The sequence below is a fragment of the Conger conger genome, chromosome 3 (assembly GCF_963514075.1).
Source record: "Conger conger chromosome 3, fConCon1.1, whole genome shotgun sequence".
NCBI lineage: Eukaryota > Metazoa > Chordata > Actinopteri > Anguilliformes > Congridae > Conger > Conger conger.
In genome coordinates, this window is record NC_083762.1 from 80687675 (window position 1) to 80701774 (window position 14100).

Consider the following 14100-nt stretch of genomic DNA (forward strand, 5'->3'; position numbering starts at 1 on the left):
TACTCTACTGCTCTCTTTGTGTTATTTTTATAGCTGAATAACTACTTATTTCTTGATGTTTTGTGATAGCAGCTTTCAGTAATAACAATAATCATCTCCAGGTGCCATGGCAACATCCTGTGGCCCCCTGTTGGGACCCCTTTCGAGAAGCACTGCCTTACAAACCGTTTACTGGGTAAGATGCTGTCATGCATATATTCTTGACAATACTTGGTTATTTCTGATTTAATTTCGTGCATTTTAGTCCAGTTAAACGCATTTACGTATAGATAGTCGAGGCTAAAACACAGTGAATGGAGTTTAGCACGTCGTACTACTGAATAATTGATTTGGGGGCGGCGCTAGTGCGTGAGGTGAAAGGTGACGGGCGCTCGGCGTGCGCGGTTTGGCGCCAGCGTTTTCGCGGGGAGAGAAACACATTGGAACTCCGGGCAGGGCATTGCGCTCTGAAGATATTTTTATTTTCTTGCATGATTTTAACGCGGCCGGTACATAGTTCATGTTCTCTTTCTTTTCCGCTGCTGCGAGTGGTATATCAAGATTTTTGAGCGAGGTGAGGATGCTAGTTTAGTTGCTTGTGGCTCGCTAACCATTTGGAAAGCTAGCCTGCTAATGTTCTTTTAAGGGGGAGGGAGGGAACATAGCTTAGTTTTATTTAATTATTTAAATCGCTGCGATCGAAAAATATTTTTAGTTTTCCGCAATAATATGCTCACTGCCACGCAAAAGCTGTGTAGATAACAAGTGTACCTCGTCAGATGTTTGCCGAGGTTATGTTAACTTTGCTGTCTATTGTTTCATTTTTTGCATGGTAAGGTTGGGCTAGCTTGCAAACAGTTTTTTTTTTTTAAGCCTTGTTCGTATCGCATATCTAGGTGACGTTAGTTTGTTGGGAGACAGTATCGCAAAGTACTGCATTTTTTTCAAAAGTTCGCTGCTTTGTTGTGAAAGGCTATTCGGCCTGTACCAGCAATGCAGTTTTCTATATAAAGTTGGCTCTGTTGTGTTAACTTATGCTAGCCATTAGCAGTAGCAGGACCTTGAGCGACGCTGTGGCGTAAACAATGAATTGCAGTAGTCTATGATAAAGTGCAGAAAACCAGCATTTGCATTTCATGATGGTCTGATCTAAGGTATTGATCACGTAAAGATGTTCACTACAGTAGCGTAGTAATCACATTGTAACCACGCTAATATGTTCGCAAGCTATTCTGTGCACAGGAAAGCTTTGGGTCACTGCTATATTTTGACGATGTGTTCGGGTTAAGGTTAGTTTCTCCAAAAGCTTTTGTTAATGTTAGCCTGACACTTATGTTTTGGAAAGTTTATTTCTTCATAAAATGCACAAATGCCAAAGTCTTCCTTGAATCAAATTTGATTGTTTTCGGTCATCAAAAACCTGTTGTTTTTAAGTAACTTTTGCGCACTGACATCGCAGTGCTGTCAAACATTGATGGCACTGCGAAGGCTTCGGTGGTCTACGTGTTGCACAGTTGTGAACTTGGTCAGTGCATTGCCTCTCGCGAAACCGTTATTCACACATTCTGTGTGTTAAAAATACGGGGCTCCCGTCGTTTAAGTGGCTTCAAGCAGTTATTTTGAGAAATTCATGTGGGGCTTTCATCTTCAAATTAAAGATTATCAGTCTCTGTTATGGTGCTGTGTTCCAGAATCAAGGGCTTAATAATAACCAAACTACATAGCAGACAGTCAAGTGTCGGTACAATAAAAATAATTATAGATCCACAGTCTTGTTGTACAACTGATAAAAAAACAAAACTTTATTCCCTAAATCTGTGTCCTTATTGGGCATCAATATTTTCAGAGAATGTGAGTGTTTTTATTTCTGTGACCCTGACCAGGGGAGGCCATGGTGTTCTTCTGCGTGGTGTGGATGTGAGGTTGTGCGCTAGATCAGGAAGTCTTATCTCTGTCCTGCAGTATCGCAGCTGCCCCTGTCTCCTGAAACCAAGCATTCTGCGTCACCAGACAGCCTTTTAACGTCCTGTGTAGGTCTAGATGCTAGAGAGGAAACTTTTATTTAAAGAGGCAACTCGCTATCTTGTTGAAAAATCGCTAAAGTTTAACTGGTCCCTGGTTATGATTTTACACTTTATTATTGTACGTCACTCTGGATATGAGCCTCAGCCAAACGTCTGATGTAATGTCCCCAGTATTTATTTGGGCCCTGAAAATGTGCATACGTGAATATTACAGTTAAGGGTCTTGGTGATGGGGAGACGGGTATTGTTGACATAATTTTTGCTATAAAGAAAAAGGCAAACCTTAAATTTATGTTTAAGAGTTGCTGGTCAAACAGGTGTGGCCATGTCGCTGACCCTTGGAGCTTGTGGGACTTCTTTACGGTTATTCACAGGTGTGTGTTGGGACATGAAACCCTGCAGTGGGATTTAACTTTTCGGGTAGTGATATCTGATACCCGCCTGTTGTGTTCCAGGGGGTTAGGCGTGAGCTCTGATTGGCTGCCCCCCCCTCGCTGTGTTCCAGGGGGTAAGGATGATGGCGACCGTGCACCCCACTGCCTCCAGCCTTGTCCCGCTCCTGCAGTCCCTGGAGGACCCCGCCGTGGGGCAGGAGGAGCACACCGATGCCTACCTCACCATCGCCAAGTAAGCCCCGCCCACGGGCACGGGGGGGGGGGGGGTGGTCTCTGGGTGGGGGGGGGGGGAGGTGGTCTCTGGGTGGGGGGGGGGGGTGAGGTGGTCTCTGGGCAGGGGGGAGGGGGGGAGGTGGTCTCTGGGCAGGGGGCAGGGGGGAGGGGGGAGGGGGGGAGGAGGTGGTCTCTGGGTGGGGTGGGGGGGGGGGTGGTCTCTGGGCAGGGGGGGGTGAGAGGTGGTCTCTGGGGAGGGGGGAGGTGGTCTCTGGGCAGGGGGGAGGAGGTGGTCTCTGGGTGGGGTGGGGGGGGGGGGTGGTCTCTGGGCAGGGGGGGGTGAGAGGTGGTCTCTGGGGAGGGGGGAGGTGGTCTCTGGGCAGGGGGGAGGGGGGGGAGGTGGTCTCTGGGCAGGGTGGTGAGGTTGTCCCAGGGGGGCCTCTGGGACTTATTTATTTATATTTCAAGAAGTGTAAATGTAACAGAAACTTGGTGGATTGCATTCCTGTGATGTAGTGTAAGTGGTGTGTTAGGTGGGTATGTCGGACCGTGTTGTTGACCTCTCTCTCGTGTGCCTCAGCCGTCTGAGTGGAGAGGATGGGAAGCACTTCCTCCCTGCCGTCGTAAAGCACTTTTCACGCCTCGGGAAAGTTTTCCAGGTAAGTACAGGGCCCCTACTGCATGCTGGGAACTGGCTGACTGGCTTTTCCTTTCGGGATAGTTGTGGTATGCCTTAGTCCAGCGGAAACTGGGGGGGGGAGAGGTCAGGATCATTTTTCATTTTGTCGTTTCAGAATGCAAGTTATTCCTACCAAGGTTGCATGGATGTAGTTCTTGTTTTAGCCCTTTGGAGAGTAGGCTTCTTGGAATGGTTTCTTTCTCTCAAAATCCCGTATTCTAGAACTCCCATTTCCTTCAGTTACCAGTAGTGATTGTGACATCAGCATTAGAACGTTCATTGGCTGTACTCAGTTTCTTTCTCTTAAAATTCCGTATTCTAGAACTCCCATTTCCTTCAGTTACCAGTAGTGATTGTGACATCAGCATTAGAACGTTCAGTGGCTGTACTCAGTTTCTTTCTCTTAAAATTCCGTATTCTAGAACTCCCATTTCCTTCAGTTACCAGTAGTGATTGTGACATCAGCATTAGAACGTTCAGTGGCTGTACTCAGTGGCTTTAATTGATCAATTAAGTACTGAGTAACAATTAAATCCAGCACACACTGTGGCTCTCCAGGACCAGGTCCGAGGACCACTGCCTTAAAGGGTTAAAGATAACGGATAGTTCATGGGTTATGAATCCCTGTCAGGAATCGGATTCTTAAGCTGTGATGGAGTTTTTGTGTTGTGGTGCTTTGGTTAGCATGTTCCGGTGATGGGGTTAGCGTGTTGCTGTGCTGGGGTTAGCATGTTGCCGTGCTGGGGTTAGCGTGTTGCTGTGCTGGGGTTAGCGTGTTGCCGTGCTGGGGTTAGCGTGTTGCGGTGCTGGGGTTAGCGTGTTGCCGTGCTGGGGTTGGCGTGTTGCCGTGCTGGGGTTAGCGTGTTGCCGTGCTGGGGTTGGCGTGTTGCCGTGCTGGGGTTGGTGTGTTGCCGTGCTGGGGTTGGCGTGTTGCCGTGCTGGGGTTAGCGTGTTGCGGTGCTGGGGTTAGCGTGTTGCCGTGCTGGGGTTAGCGTGTTGCCGTGCTGGGGTTAGCGTGTTGCCGTGCTGGGGTTAGCGTGTTGCCGTGCTGGGGTTAGCGTGTTGCGGTGCTGGGGTTGGCGTGTTGCGGTGCTGGGGTTGGCGTGTTGCCGTGCTGGGGTTAGCGTGTTGTCGTGCTGGGGTTAGCGTGTTGCGGTGCTGGGGTTAGCGTGTTGCCGTGCTGGGGTTAGCGTGTTGCCGTGCTGGGGTTAGCGTGTTGCGGTGCTGGGGTTAGCGTGTTGCCGTGCTGGGGTTAGCGTGTTGCCGTGCTGGGGTTAGCGTGCTGCGGTGCTGGGGTTAGCGTGTTGCCGTGCTGGGGTCAGCGTGTTGCCGTGCTGGGGTCAGCGTGTTGTGTCTCCACTTTCTAGGCTCACATTGTCAGTCCCAACGTGGAGCTGTGCCAAGCAGCTCTGCAGGCTCTGGGGTTCTGCGTTTTCCACAGCGCCATCGTCTCCGGCATCCCAGGTACCGTCCCGCCAGGAGAACATCGGGACAGTCACTCTGCTAGGGGGGAACCTTAAATTGGGTGCTACTACCAGACCTGGGTTCAAATGGTATTTGTTTTGGATTAAAATACTTTTCTGCATTTGACTAAGCTTGCCTGGTGTATTTCAACAAGTCAAATGATCCCAAAATGGTAAACCCCGCCCATCTGCTCCTCCTTGCAAGCTCAAATGCGCCAGGCAAGATCAATAGAGCACAGAAAAAGTATTTGATTCAAAAACAAAATTTCTACCATTTGAACCCCGGTCTGGTGACTACGGGTTGAACAGGGATGTATGTGTCTCATTCCTCACTGTCCACAAGTAACGCAAACAGCAACAACAAAAGAAGACAAAAATAATCGATTTGATGGTTAAAAGACTGCAGTTTGCTGCGTTCAAGAAGTGCAAAGCGATTCGTGAAGCAGCAGTTCACTAAATGATGCACGTTATGTGGCCTGTAAGCCAAAGTTAGTTTGTGCGATTGAAGCCCCTGTGTTTGCTTGTTCTCAGACGGCTTCATGGAGGAGGTCCTGGCGTCTCTGAACAGCATCGTGGTGAAGTCCACGGACAAGAACACCTGCACTCGCGCGCTCTGGGTGATGTCCAAGCAGACCTTTCCCTCCGAGGTCGTGGCCAGGAAGGTGTGTGTGTGTGTGCGCGCGTTCGGCGACGTTTCGGGTTTATCGCCGAGACGCTGCGCTTCGTTACCATAGCAACCTCACACCCTTCACACACACACACCCTAGCTCGTTATGTAAACAAAACCTATTAATTCATAATCTTGTTTGTGTTGACCAATCGTGGCTGCATGGCCGTTCTGATGGCTGTCTGCGGCCATACAGAAAAACCTGACCTCTAGGCTCGCCCCCCCCAGGACTGGGGTTTGACTCCCGTGGCCTCGAGAACGAAACGGGAGGGGCTGTATGATTAAGACCTGTAGGAGTCGCCTGACGGAAGGAGGGAAGCAGGACTGTGTTCTGAGCTTTTGATCCAGGTCTAGGTCTGTCAGGTGTTGGACGGTTTGGGACTGAGTTGTGGTCGTTGTTCACCCCCCCCCCCCCCCCCCCCCACCCCCCCAGGTACCAGACGTCCTGAAGACACTGGAGGCGGTGCGGTCGCGAGAGGACCTGCAGTCGGTGATCATGGAGCACGAGGCGCTGAACGTGGTCATAAGGTACGCGTTAACCTCTCAGGTAGAGAGGCATGACCATCTCCAGCCTCTGCCTCCACTATGCTGTAGTGTACATATCATGACCTTCTGATAACTGTAGTGTTGTGTGTTGCAATATCTCGACGAGGTTATACATTTTCCAATATTATATATTTCTATATATTGAGTATATATTTCTATATTTTCTGTTTCCAAAACTGGAGATGAGGTCCTTCTCACGCTCTCACTAAAACAATGGTTGTTTGTCTGAATTTGAACTACATTTCCCATGGTCAGACTGTTGGATCTTATGGATAGGTTTGGCAGAATGAATTTGAACTACATTTCCCATGATTAGGCTGCTTGTTTTTGCGGATAGCTTCGGTGTTATGCATTTAAACTACATTTCCCATGGTCAGGCTGTTGGATCTTATGGATAGGTTTGGCAGAATGAATTTGAACTACATTTCCCATGATTAGGCTGTTTGTTTTTGCGGATAGCTTCGGTGTTATGCATTTAAACTACATTTCCCATGATTAGGCTGTTGGATCTCGTGGATAGATTTACTGTTATGAATTGAAACTACGTTTCCCATGAGCAGGCTGTTGGAGCAGGCGCCCGGCCCCATGGGGGAGGGGGCAGTGCAGTGGGCGAGGCTGGTGATCCCATTGGTCGTCCACTCCGCCTCCAAGGTCCGCCTCCGCGCGGCCGCCGCCCTGGAGATGGGCATGCCCCTCCTCCTCCAGAAGCAGCAGGAAGTGGCGGCCGTCATCGAGCCCCTCATGTCCTCCGTGAGTCCGCCTGCCCGGGGCTACTTCCTGTCCCACGCCGCTGACTTCCTGTTTTGTGCTGCGAGTGGCTCTGCTCTCGGTTAATGCCTCGTGTGCACGACAAGACTAAAAAATCTGATGATGTCGTGCATCTCACATTTAATGAGTCTCTTATAAAATTTGCTTCCATTCCTGGGAATGCTCACTCTGCACACGTCTCAGGCTGTGGGCACAGGAGGTCACGCACTCAGAGTTTGATAATTAAGAGTCGCAGACTACCTTAATGATAGCCAGAGAGGTTGGAGCATACATTGATCACAGACGGGGGATTTTCGTTGGACTTTCTCAAGATCTTGTAAACTGAAAAACCCCCCCAAAAACCCTCCCAAAAAAAAACAAAAAAACTTGCCCAGTGGTGCTGGTTATTCTTATGTCTGTGTGCGTGCGTGTGCGTGCGTGTGCGTGCGTGTGCGTGCGTGTGCGTGCGTGTGCGTGCGTGTGCGTGCGTGTGCGTGCGTGTGCGTGCGTGCGTACGTGTCTGTGCGTGTGCGTGCGTGTGCGTGCGTGTCTGTGCGTGTCTGTGCGTGTGTGTGTCTGTCTTACCAGAGCTTCCTGCTCTGTGCTGATAGTGGCGCTGTGTTTCTGAGCTTCCTGCTCTGTGCTGAGAGTGGCGCTGTGTTTCAGAGCTTCCTGCTCTGTGCTGATAGTGGCGCTGTGTTTCTGAGCTTCCTGCTCTGTGCTGAGTTTCTGCGCTGTGTTTCAGAGCTTCCTGCTCTGTGCCGAGAGTGGCGCTGTGTTTCAGAGCTTCCTGCTCTGTGCTGATAGTGGCGCTGTGTTTCTGAGCTTCCTGCTCTGTGCTGAGTTTCTGCGCTGTGTTTCAGAGCTTCCTGCTCTGTGCCGAGAGTGGCGCTGTGTTTCAGAGCTTCCTGCTCTGTGCTGAGAGTGGCGCTGTGTTTCTGAGCTTCCTGCTCTGTGCTGAGAGTGGCGCTGTGTTTCTGAGCTTCCTGCTCTGTGCCGAGAGTGGCGCTGTGTTTCAGAGCTTCCTGCTCTGTGCTGAGTGGCGCTGTGTTTCAGAGCTTCCTGCTCTGTGCTGGGAGTGGCGCTGTGTTTCAGAGCTTCCTGCTCTGTGCTGAGTGACGCTGTGTTTCTGAGCTTCCTGCTCTGTGCTGAGAGGCGCTGTGTTTCAGAGCTTCCTGCTCTGTGCTGAGAGTGGCGCTGTGTTTCAGAGCTTCCTGCTCTGTGCTGAGTGGCGCTGTGTTTCAGAGCTTCCTGCTCTGTGCTGAGAGTGGCGCTGTGTTTCAGAGCTTCCTCCCCTGTGCTGGGAGTGACGCTGTGTTTCTGACGCCCTTCTCGTCTCCCGCAGAAGCTCATCCCGGAGCTGCAGAAGCTCTTCTCCACGAAGAACGAGAGCAACGTGCTGAAGCTCTGGCCGCTGTTCGTGAAGCTGCTGGGGAAGGTGAGGTCTCCGCCGGGCCTGCGGGCCGCGTCTTTACAGGGCGAGCTGAACCTGACGACCCCGGCCCTCGCCAGGGACCCCCAACACCTCTCAGAGCCTGTGACCGTGGTTTTGAGGAGCTATCGCGCGCGGCGATCCTACCTGTCGAACCCCTCGGACCTTTGATTGACATACCCGCCCGCTGGTCCGCCATGGCGTAGCTTTCTGTAACGTTGATGGGGGGGAAAGTGCTGCTTTAACTTCCGTTTCAGCTCGCCGTCAAGCTTCGTCCACGTTCCGTGTTCACAGATGGGGTTTGCAGTGACTCGAGGTCACAGTAACCCAGAATACTGTGATAAGGCCCAAATGTTTACGTTTTTCGTGCCCAGCTCCTGCACAGAGGCGGCCCCTTCATCAACTCCCTGCTGCACCTGGAGGAGCTGGGCTTCCGCAGCTCCTCCCCCATCATCAAGAAGATCGCCTTCATCGCCTGGAAGAGCCTCATCGACAACTTCGCCCTCAACCCAGGTGAGCCAATCCTCAACCCAGGTGAGCCAATCCTCAACCCAGGTGAGCAGCGCGTCCATTCAGGTGAGCAGGGCCTCATGTCGAGATCCCGTGACGGTGACTGAGTCTTATGACTCCCCTCCTGTGGAGATCGGTCACGGTCACTCTGACTCAGGCACTGACTCCTCTCCCCAGAGATCCTGTGACATTGACTCTGACTCGGTGGCTCTGACTCCTCTCCCCAGAGATCCTGTGCAGTGCGAAGCGGCTGAAGCTCCTCATGCAGCCCCTGAGCTCGATCCAGGTGCGCACGGAGGCCCTGCTCCTCACCAAGCTGGAGGTGTGGTGGTACCTGGTGGTCCGGCTGGGGCCCAACCTGGCCGTCAACTTTGAACAGGTAAGGCTCGTTCGTCACGGCTTGTATTCTGTGCGTTTGCACGGTGGCTGAGTACGGCTGTCGCCCTCCCTCAGAGTGGTTAATGGCGTTACGTTCACACGGTTTGGTTGACAGAGGGTGTCCAACTGTAGTCACAACCTGAAAAATGTAGGCTTGACGACTGAACTTTGAGTGTGGATGTGGTTAGTTTGAGAAGTCCAGTGCGGTTCTAGTACACACAACTAGTTGTGTGTGAAGCAAGGCATTATTTGTATACCTTCGCCGCATTTCAACCAACAGAGCTGTCTCCATTAATTATATTGGTTAAAATGAGCAAATTCAGAAGTACGAACAATGTACTATTTCTGTCTGTTACGGATTGTCGTGCGGATACAGAAACCCACGCCGGCATTTTTTAGTATGTTTGTCAAGGTAATGGCCTAGCACCTTCTAAACATGCCCTGGAGTTCTCCATATTGCACTGTAGGAAACACCGGGACGGTATTCCCAGCTGTGATCTTATGAGGAGCGTGACTCCTGTTACCATATGTACAGTACATGCTGTAATGTGTTCTCTCTGCTAAATTAATACGGTCGTCACTCCGAAAAACTGTCTTTGTGAACGTAGCTGTTGTGTAGTCACTCAGTGATACGTGCCAGTGCCACTTCATAATGGTGCAGATTTGTGACGATAATCACTGGTTTCAGTTTTCAGAAGACTAAAGGGTCCGTTTTCGTGTTTGTGTGGCTCATATTCTCTCCCGCTGGAAGGTGGGAGTCCCTCTGCTCCAGATTGCCGTGTCCACGGACTCCGCGCACCTGTCCGCGACCACGCCCTCGCGGAACTCCAGTCAGAACGCAACCCTGACCACGCCCAAAACAGGTACGCCCCCCTGGGTCTCGCCCGAGGTTGCCTGTGGTGAAGTGAGAGCTAGTCTCGGCTCTGAACTCTTTTTTTTTTTTTCAGTTTTATTTGCATAGTGCTTTTCACAGGACACTGTCACAAAGACGCACTTCACAGAGCGACAGAAGGGAAGAGACGAAGGGAAATGCCTGCCCTGAGCTTAGCTTGTCATCTATTTTTTTTTATTTTTTTTTATTTTTTTTTATTTTTTTTTTTAAGATATTTTTTAGGCCTTTTTCAGCTTTTTTTTTTTTATTGGACAGTATAGTATAGAGAGACAGGAAGAGAGAGGGGGATAGAGAGAGGGAGAGGGAAGGAGAGCAGACATGCAGCAAATGTCAGACGGTCGGATTCGAACCGCCGACGTCGCGGCTCACCATGAGCATGCGGTCAGGGATGAGGCCGGTGCAACACTCATGTTGATGTGCACCGGATTGGTTAAAACAGTCCCCAGTGTGCACGGGATTGGCTAAAATGCCGGTTTGTCAGGGGCTGCGGTGGTGCCAAGTTTGGCCGGCTCACGTGGAGCAGCATAATTGGCTCGCTGCTCCAGAGGGAGGGACTTGGCAGGGTTATTAGATCGCCGCACAATAATAAGCACCCCGGGCGCCTCGGAATCACGGTCAGGAGCATGAGACGAGACGGCTTGAAGAAGGCGTGTCGCTCTCCTTCGGGCCGCTGAGGGACGGGGTGTGGGCGGTGTGTCTAACACTAGCTCTAATTGGATTAAATTAGGGTACAACAACCAGATTGGGAGAAAAATGGAAAAATCTGAAAGAATAAACGGCGGTTTGTGTGTGCAGGTGGCCACGGCTTCAACGCCCCGTCCTCCGCGTCGCGCCTGAGTCTGAACAGCAGCGTGAGCAGCGTGAGCGGCCAGCCCGCCTTCCCCTCCATCCAGCTGCTGGGCCTCGAGATGCTCCTGCACTACTTCCTGGGGTCAGAGGTCACCGCCACCGCCACCAAGACCAAGCTGCAGCTGAACCTGGGTGAGCACGGCGTATCGTCACGCTGAACACTCACAAGCCTGCTCGGCTTCTCCTGCCACTCAAGTGTTGCTCATGCTTAGTTTGCCTGAAAGTTAGATTGTTTCTAGCAGCATATCAAGCCTGGTCTTGGAAACCCCCCCCCCCCCCCCAGTGTTTCTGCCTCCTCTACATATCCTGGCAAGCTACTCCACACACTGATCCCACACTGTCCAACAATACTTCTTTATCGTCTTTGTCCTTTGTCGATTTTCCGTTCGTGCCCCCCTCGTTCTGCTCAAAGAATCTCCTGTAATTCGCTTTAAATCTGCCCCTGGTCCTCCTCATCATGCCTCACTGTGGAGGGAGGTACAGGTGGGGTGGGGGTACTGGAATTCACACAATAACACCACCCCCTCCATGTGTTTGTCAGAGCCCCTGACCCACCCCCTCATCACGAGCCCCTCCTCCTTCACCAAACACGCCGGTGTTCTCATCTCCGCCGCCCGGGACAGCTTCATCAGCATCGGGAGCGACGCCCCAGGTACCCCCTGCGGCCCCGTACAGCACATTAGTTATATAGCTGAAGGTTTTATCGTAGGTGACTTACAGTTGATTAGACTAAGCAGGGGCCAATCCCCCCCCCCCGGAGCAAGGTGGGGTTAAGGGCCTTGCTCAAGGGCCCAACAGCTGTGTGGAACTTATCGTGGCTACACTGGGGCTTGAATCACCAACCTTCCAGGTGGAAGAACAGAGTTGCTTTTTTATTTGTATAATTCATTTATTTTGACACATTTCACAAGTGGGTTTTTTTGGCAAAAAAAGGGGAAAAAAGTGTGTTCTAGAACTAGTGTAGAACTTCATTGCTTTCAGTTGACATTAGTCTACATCAGCATCAGAATGTTTTTAAAACATATTTGTGGTCACACACCTTAAAGGGTTAAGCATGCTGCAATGTCATATTAATTTAGGATATTAATATTCATGTCTCTTCTACAGAGGCCCTGCTCACCCTGGTCTGGAAGAGCCTTGTTGGGTTCGTAACCGCGGCGATGGAGGCCGGTAAGAGTCTTTGGACCCCCAATGCAGAAGGTGGTATCCCACCTCTCCTGGAAGGTTCAGGAACCTCCAGAATTTTTCACCTGAAATCTGCACCAGAAGCAGAAGTGAAGTTTAGGAATGTGCATTGTCCTGTTGCGCTTTGACGATTTGCTCATAAAGGAATTAAGAGTCCTCCCACTGGTCCCATAGTTTGGGGTAGGACACACCTGGGGAATTTATTTACCTGAGTAAATAAAATAAAAAATAATTTTTAAAAAGCACGGGGGTGTGGAAACAGCCTGTATTAGAGGAGGCTGTTCTGTTGTAATTACACATGCACAGCTCTGAGAGGGGAGCTCTCATTAGGGTGGTAAATGGTGTCTCTCTGTGCCTGTTTTTCAGCAGGCAGTAAGAAGGACAGACCTGGCTCCGAGGTCCTCACCCTCCTGCTGCAGGCTCTAGAGTCCATTGTCCAATCCGAAGCCCTGCCGGCCCAGCGCATTCTGGTAGGTCTTTGTGGTTTTTTTTTCTTTTTCTTCTTTAATAAGTGAATCAGCAACAAGGCCAGGCAGCTTAAATTAACTACATTGCTCTTCTCCTCTCTTATATATTTGTCACACTGAATGGTTTCACAAAATGTAATGTTTTAGACCAGGCGTGATGGTGTTAGACAGCATCTAGTTTCTTGGTAAATTGAGCAGTATAGATGCACTTTAGGTGTAGGAAAAGGTGGGCATTGCTGGGCTGAGTGGCCTGTTCTTGGCATTATATTGTGGTATGTTACGATTAGTCCAAGGGAAACACAAATTGCGAAACATTGTAAAATAATGATTTAATGGAAGAAAAGTTGTGTGTCCCGTGTGCAGTAGTTATAACCATCCCTCTGCTCTGCTCCAGGGTCTGCTGGAGGCCACGGTGCGGGGAATCCCACACAGGATCCTGGGCTCTGCCGCGTACCAGCTGGCCAACATGGACGTGCTGAATGTAAGCGCCCCTCTGAAACACGCCACTTAACTGCGGAGTTAGTCTGGGGCAGACTGTAGCCTAGTGGCTAAGGTACACGACTGGGGCAGCCTGTAGCCTAGTGGCTAAGGTACACGACTGGGGCAGCCTGTAGCCTAGTGGCTAAGGTACACGACTGGGGCAGCCTGTAGCCTAGGGTCTAAGGTACACGACTGGGGCAGCCTGTAGCCTAGTGGCTAAGGTACATGACTGGGGCAGCCTGTAGCCTAGTGGCTAAGGTACATGACTGGGGCAGCCTGTAGCCTAGTGGCTAAGGTACATGACTGGGGCAGCCTGTAGCCTAGTGGCTAAGGTACAAGACTGGGACAGCCTGTAGCCTAGTGGCTAAGGTACATGACCGGGGCAGCCTGTAGCCTAGTGGCTAAGGTACATGACTGGGGCAGTCTGTAGTCTAGTGGCTAAGGTACATGACTGGGACAGCCTGTAGCCTAGTGGCTAAGGTACATGACTGGGGCAGCCTGTAGCCTAGTGGCTAAGGTACATGACTGGGGCAGCCTGTAGCCTAGTGGCTAAGGTACATGACTGGGGCAGCCTGTAGCCTAGTGGCTAAGGTACATGACTGGGGCAGCCTGTAGCCTAGTGGCTAAGGTACATGACTGGGGCAGCCTGTAGCCTAGTGGCTAAGGTACATGACTGGGACAGCCTGTAGCCTAGTGGCTAAGGTACATGACTGGGGCAGCCTGTAGCCTAGTGGCTAAGGTACATGACTGGGGCAGTCTGTAGTCTAGTGGCTAAGGTACATGACTGGGACAGCCTGTAGCCTAGTGGCTAAGGTACATGACTGGGGCAGCCTGTAGCCTAGTGGCTAAGGTACATGACTGGGGCAGGCTGTAGCCTAGTGGCTAAGGTACATGACTGGGGCAGCCTGTAGCCTAGTGGCTAAGGTACATGACTGGGACAGCCTGTAGCCTAGTGGTTAAGGTACACGACCGGGGCAGCCTGTAGCCTAGTGGCTAAGGTACATGACTGGGGCAGCCTGTAGCCTAGTGGCTAAGGTACATGACTGGGGCAGGCTGTAGCCTAGTGGCTAAGGTACATGACTGGGGCAGCCTGTAGCCTAGTGGCTAAGGTACATGACTGGGACAGCCTGTAGCCTAGTGGTTAAGGTACACGACCGGGGCAGCCTGTAGCCTAGTGGCTAAGGTACATGACTG

General features: G+C 51.2%; 1 protein-coding gene across 3 annotated transcripts in view; it reads left to right on the top strand.

Annotated features, from left to right (window-relative positions):
* The first annotated feature begins 402 nt into the window (after positions 1 to 402).
* rif1 (replication timing regulatory factor 1) overlaps positions 403 to 14100 on the top strand; it is a 29788-nt gene continuing 16090 nt past the window's right edge. Inside the window, exons 1-16 of one of the 3 annotated variants that reach the window (XM_061236999.1) lie at positions 403 to 553; positions 2509 to 2630; positions 3192 to 3270; positions 4658 to 4754; positions 5285 to 5415; positions 5854 to 5948; positions 6527 to 6716; positions 8059 to 8151; positions 8520 to 8658; positions 8883 to 9034; positions 9785 to 9896; positions 10721 to 10906; positions 11316 to 11426; positions 11882 to 11944; positions 12326 to 12429; positions 12821 to 12907. In XM_061236999.1, the coding sequence (XP_061092983.1) occupies positions 500 to 553; positions 2509 to 2630; positions 3192 to 3270; positions 4658 to 4754; positions 5285 to 5415; positions 5854 to 5948; positions 6527 to 6716; positions 8059 to 8151; positions 8520 to 8658; positions 8883 to 9034; positions 9785 to 9896; positions 10721 to 10906; positions 11316 to 11426; positions 11882 to 11944; positions 12326 to 12429; positions 12821 to 12907 (1815 nt within the window). In that variant the 5' untranslated portion in view covers positions 403 to 499. Of the gene's footprint in view, positions 554 to 2458; positions 2631 to 3191; positions 3271 to 4657; positions 4755 to 5284; positions 5416 to 5853; positions 5949 to 6526; positions 6717 to 8058; positions 8152 to 8519; positions 8659 to 8882; positions 9035 to 9784; positions 9897 to 10720; positions 10907 to 11315; positions 11427 to 11881; positions 11945 to 12325; positions 12430 to 12820; positions 12908 to 14100 lie in introns of all 3 variants that reach the window. The other 2 variants (XM_061237000.1, XM_061237001.1) reach the window with 2 other exon arrangements.